The sequence below is a fragment of the Triticum aestivum genome, chromosome 5D (assembly GCF_018294505.1).
Source record: "Triticum aestivum cultivar Chinese Spring chromosome 5D, IWGSC CS RefSeq v2.1, whole genome shotgun sequence".
In the NCBI taxonomy this organism is placed as follows: Eukaryota; Viridiplantae; Streptophyta; class Magnoliopsida; order Poales; family Poaceae; genus Triticum; species Triticum aestivum.
Genome location: NC_057808.1, coordinates 132,450,055 through 132,458,714, shown reverse-complemented (window position 1 = coordinate 132,458,714; position 8,660 = coordinate 132,450,055). Strand labels below are relative to the sequence as shown.

At 45.9% G+C, this 8,660-nt stretch overlaps 1 protein-coding gene across 1 annotated transcript; it reads left to right on the top strand.

Moving 5' to 3' along the window:
* The first annotated feature begins 4,999 nt into the window (after nt 1–4,999).
* LOC123119886 (regulation of nuclear pre-mRNA domain-containing protein 1A) lies at nt 5,000–8,151 on the top strand. The gene is made up of 7 exons (XM_044539849.1): nt 5,000–5,371; nt 5,862–6,109; nt 6,215–6,376; nt 6,453–6,609; nt 6,689–6,831; nt 6,962–6,997; nt 7,097–8,151. Exons 1-7 carry the CDS (start codon nt 5,296–5,298, stop codon nt 7,811–7,813), a joined length of 1,539 nt encoding a protein of 512 aa, XP_044395784.1. The 5' UTR covers nt 5,000–5,295; the 3' UTR covers nt 7,814–8,151.
* Nucleotides 8,152–8,660: the final 509 nt, after the last annotated feature.

Here is an 8,660-nt window from a genome sequence, read left to right as displayed (position 1 = left end):
GAGTACCGGGGGTTACCCGAACCCCCCCCCCCCCGGGAAGTTATTGGGCCTCATGGGCCTAGTGGTGGAAGAGAGGAGGCAGGACAAGGAGTGGCGCGCGCCCCTCCCCAGCCCAAACCTAATTGGACTAGGGTTGGGGGGCGCCCCCCCCTTTCCTTCTCTCCTCCTCCTCCTTCCCCCTTCTCCTTGTGGGAATAGGAAAGGGGGAGGGGGCGAATCCTACTTGGAGTAGGACTCCCCCCCTTGGGCGTGCCACCCTTGGCCGGCCTCCTCCTCCCTCCCTCCTTTATATACATGGGGAGGGGGCACCCTAGAACACGCAAGTTGATCTTTTAGCCGTGTGCGGTGCCCCCTCCACAGAAACACACCTCGGTCATATCGTCGTAGTGCTTAGGCGAAGCCCTGCACCGGTAAATTCATCATCACCGTCACCACGCCGTGCTGACGAAACTCTCCCTCGGCCTCAACTGGATCAAGAGTTCGAGGGACGTCACCGAGCTGAACGTGTGCAGATCGCGGAGGTGCCGTGCGTTCGGTACTTGGATCGGTTGGATCGGGAAGACGTTCAACTATATCAACCGCGTTACTAAACGTTTCCGCTTTCGGTCTACAAGGGTACGTGGACACACTCTCCCCGCTCGTTGTTATGCTTCTCCTAAATAGATCTTGCGTGATCGTAGGTAAATTTTTGAAATACTACGTTCCCCAACACATCCACCTCTATAATCACTCTAAAATTCTCAAAACCCTAGGGGAGTCGACAGAATACTTTTCCAGCCGCCGCAAGTTCTAGAACCACGAGATCCAATCTAGAGGCCTTTTTCGACACTCTTCCGGAGGGGGCAACGATCACGGAGGGGTTCTTCATCATCCTTGTTGCCCCTCCGATGATGCGTGAGTAGTTTACCACAGACCTACGGGTCCATAGGTAATAGCTAGATGGATTCTTCTCTCTTTTTTGATCTTCAATACAATGTTCTCCTCGATGTTCCTATAGATCTACTTGATGTAATGACTTCTTGCGGCGTGTTTGTTGGGATCCGGTGAATTGTGAGTTTATGATCAGATCTATCCATGAATATTATTTGAGTCTTTTCTAAACTCTTTTATGTATGATCTTTATAGCCTCGTATTTATTCTCCGAAACTTTGGTTTGGTTTGGCCAACTAGATTGATTTTTCTTGCCATGAGAAGAGGTGCTTTGTGATGGGTTCGATCTTACGGTGCTCAATCTCAGTGACAGAAAGTTACATGACATGCATGTATCATTGCTATTAAAGATAAAAGGATGGGGTCTATTCCTACATGAATAGATCTTGTCTACATCATGTCATCGTTCTTATTGCATCACTTCATTTTCCCATGAACTTAATACACTAGATGCATGCTGGATAGCGGGCGATGTGTGGAGTAATAGTAGTAGATGTAGGCAGGAGTCGGTCTACTAATCGTAGACGTGATGTCTATATACATGATCATTGCCTTGGATATCTTCATGATTATTTTCTTTTCTGTCAATTGTCCAACAGTAATTTGTCTACCCACCGTATGCTATTTTCTCGAGAGAAGCCTCTAGTGAAATCTACGCCCCCCGGGTCTATTTCCTATCATATTAAAACCAAAAATACCTTGTTGCACTTTTTCTTTAGTTATTTTATTTTGTGTTTTAGTTAGGTCTATTTATCAAATCTCATACAATTTAATCTATCTCAATACCGAGGAGGGACTGTCAACCCCTCTTACGCGTTGGGTTGCAAGTTTTTGTTTTTTGTGTGCAGATGTTGTTTACATAGTGTTGCTTGGTTCTCCTACTGGACTGATAACCTTGGTTTCATAACTGAGGAAATACTTACCGTTGTTGTGCTGCATCATCCTCTCCTCTTCGGGGAATTACCAACGCAGATACAAGCAATCAGTGGTGCCATGAAGAAACCGTTGGCTAGTGAGGAGGGTGCCATCCTCACGTGCACTGGGATGGCATGTCCCAAGAACAGTAACTGCTGGGGAGGCGGAGCCGATGACAAAGATGATGAAGAAGAAGTAAGAAGGAGGTATGACAGGCGTTTGAGCGACGACTAGCTATTTTCTCTGTCTAGAACTCCTCGCCACACAAAAATGGAAGGGGTTGATGAAAATCCTGCTTCATGTTTGTGCGGCCCTTTTATAGGACAATGTAGGAAGCGGATGAGGTGCCATTGAGAAGGGGTCGCGCATCCCGCCGTCTCAGGCTTGGCGTGCCATGGGTTGCCACCATCAATCACATATGGACTGATGATGCTCCTTGGCTTTCGCGAATGTTGGTGCCTCTGCTCCCATAGAAGCACGATGACGTCCCCGCTCCTCCAAAGGGTCAACCCATTAGGATTGGTCCCTCCCACCAACACATGGCTTCCCCTCCCCTGAGTCGACGAACCTAATGGTAGGGCCGAGGTGTGTTGTCGTTGCAATGTGAACCAAGGTGTCCCAAGCACGCCACATGGGCCAGCCAAATCCATGCCATAATGTCATACCAAATAAAAGCGAAGCTAGGGGTACAATACCCAGAAGGAGTCCAACCGTCATAGGAATGCCACATAGTGGCACGCAGATCTTTGTCAAGATCTAAATGCCATCTAAGATCCGACCAGGGGAGAAAAAACATCATCAATTACGTTGATAAGGAATGCTCGCCAACCGAGTATGGCACAACAGGAATGCTCACTACATGGCACTAACGACCGCGAGCATAGCCCCGTCATTGATAGAGCATTTAATGAAGCTGCAATCTACGAATGTAGGCCGCCGCGGGCCTATGTATAGTAGGTGGTAAAAATACCATCTTGCATGCGGCACATGCACTCGCGTGATAAGACATGCTTCCTAACAAGTTGGTGATCGTGACAATACAAGACATCTCTTTGACCAATAGGCAACCTCCAGCGACGAAACACTGGCAAGAGAGACCTACTGAAGTGTAATGATGGTCAAGGGTACTTGAGTCCCTGACACAAATACTTGTAACATGTGATAAGCTTCCTAGTAGCAACTGACTTAGTCAAGGTAGCCACCTAGGCTCTAGCACACCTATTTCGTGTGTGTTCACACTAGTATAGACGGCTAGTGTGGTGCCCCGAACACTATATAAGGGGGGATAACTGTTCTCGCGTTCAAATAAAAATAACACTCGAACGAGTAGGAAAATGAATGCCCGGGCTAATAGGATTAGCCACATACTAAGCCCTGAACATTTCCAAAGCTCTCGCGCATACCCCAAGCTTGCCTGAGCATATGTAAACACCACCATATCATATGTACCAACCAACCAAGAATAGGAGTAGGGTATTAGTGTATTACACCACAGTGTGGCCTGAATCTGCATAAATCATTTTATCTCGTGGTCTTTTGTAGCTAGAGGAGGATTGAGTGTTTTAGCCCTTGGCCAATAAAAAACACAAGGCATCCTTGATCCCTGATGTCTTGAGCTAATGCTCTGACACCCATCGCTCTTGAAAGTTGAAACATATAGCAATAAAGGAGCGACACGAATCGAGGAGACGATGGACCCAACATGAAGATTCATGCCACATCACCATCCATACTTCACGCTATCTCCCAACGGGGACACCACATGGTGGTGAAATACGATCAACCAAACAGGCACAAGGGAGTAGTTGCTTCATCGAGCCAGACCAACACAGAATAAGCCGCCAAACGACTTCAAGGAAGGCAAATTACTTGGGTAACGTGCACATAGCTTCATTAGGAATACTGACGGGGGGCTTGTCGAGGGAAGTTGATTCGTTGTATTCCAATGCCATGCATACTAAATTTTGGGTTGTATTTGCCATATATATGCCGTACTAGGTGGCCATGCCTGGGCGGTTGGTTCCTTTGACGTGCCCACCCTTGGTTTTTCTTAAGATGAATTGTGTGACTACCAAAGATGGGGGAGTCCAGGACTTGTCCGCCAAGAAGGCTAGATGGAGGATGGCATCCACCGACCAAGATCAATAGATAAGGTCATTCCCTCAAGCAAAGAGGGGACTTTCAACCCCTCCAGAAACCCTAGATTAGCCGATTAGGTCATTCGTGATCATGTCGTCTACACCCCCATCTTCAACGACTTAATTCTCAACTTGCCAAACACGCCATTGTTCACACCATTGCAAAAATACGTCTGTAATATAATCACATATAAGCAGAAGTAATGGTATTATTCGCTACACGTGAGCTCAAACTTGGGTAAAACTTGTGCCACATGTCCATCTGATAACATGAGGTGACGCCTCATTGTCATACATCCACAGTATTGCAGTTAGGTACATTGTCATGACCTCAAATGTAAGCCCAACCTACTCAGCGACAAAAAATATGTACCGAAATGAGAAGACGTTACTAACTAAAAGTGCCTTGTTTTTCGTTGGATATACATCTTTACTTTAGTTGATACTTGCCCATGTTGCTTCACTACATGTTGATAAAATGAGTATAATATAATTTGTACTGCTGTTTCAAAGCCGGTATCATGGTAATGCCTAATTTTTAGTACTTTCCACGTGTGATCATTGTGGGTTCTAAAACTCTTTGAAGTAGCTGTTTTTCAGACGTTTGTTTTTCTCCCGATTTAGTCCATTTTGTCCAATGAGGACATAAACCATCCCCAAGCTCGAGTCGGGGGCACTGCGTCCGGCCACACATTGCCGCCAGAGGGGAGGATTAGGGTTCACCAATTCGGGTGTGTGGGGGGGGGGAGGGGGGCCTTTTCTTTTTGGCCGCCACTCGGATTAGATACTCGTCGAGCTCGAGACTGGACGCCGCGGGCAACTACAACACCGTTAGCGAGGGCTCGCCAGGGCCTCGCCGGAGGGGAAGAAGAAACTTGACTTGTTCGGATGCGAGTTAGGCGCCAAAGAAAAGAGGGCGGTTTAGGAGGAGGAAGAACAACAACGGGCGCTGGATTGAAATCGGACGGTTAGCATAGAGAGCAGATTTGACTGAACGAAAATATAAACAACTCAGTAAGAGAACGACCGAGGAGCAGCCCGGCGGCGAGGCAGCGAAGCGCCCGAACCGATTCGAGTGACACTCCTCTTTTTTACCTCCCTCCCTCCCTCCCAAAGTCCAAACCCTAGCCGGCTAGACCTCGCGATCCAATCCACATCTAACCCACCCGTAGAGATTTCGGCGGCCGATGTCTCCGCTGTCGCCGCCGCGGTCTCCACGCCCCCTCTTGTACTAGCAGTCAGCCAGCGACCTCCCTCACAGCCTAAAAATCCACGCCGTAGCGACGACTCGAGGGTCGGACGGCAGGCGGCCATGAGCAGCGCGTTCAGCGAGGAGATACTCGCCGACAAGCTCGCCAAGCTCAACAACACGCAGCAGTGCATCGAAAGTATCCTTGATTTGATTTTGTCGCCCAAATCGCTCGAGAGATCTGTTTGGTGATTCTGAAGTTTAGTGTCGAGTTGCAAATTTTCTGCGCTGAATATTCAACATTCTGTAGAAAGAACGCCCCTTTTTCTTGATTTGTCCTCCTTAGTTCTTGCGCCCATGCTATGTCTGTGTATATCCACTAACTTATTCGAAAGGATATATCCTTGAATGGGAATAAGCACGAAGGGGGCGAGAAGGCCTTTTGTGGCTTCTAAAAATTGCAAATTCTTGTGTCCGTTTTCTGCCCTTTTTTTGTTCTTACTTCACGGGAGCTCTCTGGATGTTACTGCTTATGGTAAAGCACTAGAGCCTACTTAAAAACGGTACTCTTTGACCTAATAGCGTGATATGTATTCAGGAATCAGGAGCATAAATCGGTAGTTTTGTCTGTCTTAACATTTCTTACCATGATCTTGTTGTTGCCTTGACTTTTCCCCTGTGGCCATCAGCGCTGTCGCATTGGTGCATTTACCATCGGAAGGATGCAGAGCTAATTGTCCAAACATGGGCCAAGCAGTTCCATAATTCTGGAAATGAACAGAAGGTCCCTTTCCTTTATCTGGCTAATGACATCCTACAGAACAGTAAGCGCAATGGCACCGAGTTTGTAGAAGAATTCTGGAAGGTCCTCCCAACAACGCTTAAAGATGTAGCTGAAAAGGGTGACGACCGTGGGAAGAAGACGGTCTCTAGGCTGGTGAGTATCATATATCTGTACTTATAGTTGGTTAACTCTGGTTGCTATATGTTGTTAGAAGATAATCATAATGTGTTACTTTAAAACTGCGCCATTGTGTTCTAGGTTGATATATGGCAAGAAAGGAGAGTTTTTGGTTCACGTGCCGGGGGCATCAAGGATGTGATGCTTGGAACTGCCCCCCTTCCTGTATTAGATATGACCAAAAAGCGCTCTCACAGTTCATCCATCAAGATTGTTAAAAGAGATTCACGTTCTGTAAAACTGGTAAGATTTTCTCCCTGTTTGCTACATCGGTGGATTTTGGGTAGAAATTATTCAAGTTTTGTTGCTGTCTTTTCAGAGACTAGGTGTTGGAGGAACTGCGGAGAGAATTGTATCTGCGTTGCATACTGTTCTCAGTGAACAGGCAGATGAAGATGCTGACCTTGAAAACTGCAAGACATCTATGCGTCATGTTGGAAAGATGGAGAAGGATGTTGACAGTGCCTGTAGCAAAGGTACTGTTTGTTAACAGGAGTTCTCCATCTTGGCTGTCTTAGCATGTTTTGTGATGTTATTCTCTCTTTCTTTCTGTAGCTGAGGATCCTCGTCGTGAGACTCTTTGCACAAAATTGAAGGATGAGGAGGCTACCATGAAAAAATGCATCGAAAAGCTCAAAGCAGTTGAAGAAAATAGAGCAGCTGTTGTGTCTGAATTGAAAGAGGCATTGCAGGAACAGGTCAGAATTACTGTTTTATCAGTAAAATAGTAATGTATTTTAAACTTTTTTATGTACATGGGTTGATACTTTGTCCATGGCTTTCAACTTTATCTTCGATCTGTGTAATTTTATTTTTAAAATTATTCAGGAATCGGAGCTGGAGAAGGTCCGCACTCAGTTGCAGGTAATGTTTCCCAAACATCCCAAAACCTTTGAAGGTTGATACTTGGTAGCTTATCTGTAACATCTATGAATAATACCATTTTGATGTTTCTGTTGACAGTTGGCTGAAGCAATGGTAGAAGAAACAGCCAACATGCAACGGAGGCTCAACAATGAGCCAATCATTCCATCTTCCAAGCTAGCATCATCAGTAGAGCCAGGAAATTCACTCTCTAATGGGCAAGTAAAGGGCCAGCAGAAGACAGCTGCTGCTATCCTCGCGGACAAGATTGCATCATCATCAAACTCTCAGCAGATACTCCAATCTGCACTTTCCAAGTTTGCTGCAGAAAATTCATCTGAGATACGCTCAGATAAAAGGATGAAAGTCGAACAATCCTCACAGGTCCCAAGCGTTGCGAATGCTGCTGCCTTCGTACCAATGCCGCCAATGGTCACCACAGCAGCACAGCAGCCCCAGACAATCTTGGTACAGCAAACTCCTGTGCAAGGCCAAGCTTCTGCGCCACAGCCCCAATACAATATCTACCAGGCCCCTCAACAGCACTTTGTCCAGCAGCCCGGAGGTCTAATTATGGGCATGCCATACAGCATGAACACCATGAATCCACCCCCACCTCCACCACCGCCGCAGATGATGAACCTAGCAAGGGCGCAGACACAGCCTCAACCACCTACACAGCAGATGCTTCAGCAGCAAATGCAGATAAATGTTGCGCCCCCGATGCAGTTCACGCTTCAGCAGCCTGGTGCACCACCTTTCAGGCCTTTGCAGCCACCTCCAGGGATGCAATTTTTCCATCACCAATCTCAGTGACATTTTTGGTAGACTGTCCAGCTCCGTTAAACTGTGATAGTGTCCAGTTTAGTATACTGGTAGAGAGAAACTGACTGCTGTAGAAGATATACCATATGGTTGTTCATTCGTGAAGTTGTTGTACATGTAACTTGAGGGAGCAAAGTGCTGTGATATATGAGCCGGTTTCCTGGCTCAATTTTTTGAAGGTCGTAGGTTGATATTGGGGGTCGGAGCTAATAATTATGTGTAGTGCATCGATGAAAGAGATGGCACTGAGGGTTCCTTGTTGATACAGAGTTAATTGATTGGTGGACTTTTTTGTTTCAAAGAAAATGCAGCAAGTTTCCATTTGTGTACTGATAAGAGAATTATTTTCTACTAATGAAACTTTGAAGCTGTTGGAAATACTTCCACTCCCAAAATTTAGGTCATTTTCATACTTCCTGTTCTTCAATGTAGTTTGAACATATTTTTTAGCTGTAAATGAGTAAAGCTATACCAGACATCACTAAACTTGCAAGGGAGTGCAGTGAGATCCATGAACCTAAGAACTCCATATTTACATCCATTAATTTGTATAATTAGGTCAAGAAAGGTTGAACCTACTCTTACTAATTGGGATGGCATGCCACTTCGCTCAATCTAAATCAAATTTGACCATCAATATGATTACCAAGCTGCGTCTTAGATAAGATCAAAATACAAAACGATCATCAGCGAATAAGGTTGCGCTATAAAAATACTTTTGTCCATCCGATAAGTTTTGTCTGTCAGTGCAGTTTTCAATTTTCTTCCTCCTCCCACGCGGGCCACGGGCAGATTTTAATTTTCCTTGTATGTCCTCTTCTGGTCGAGCTATGCAGAT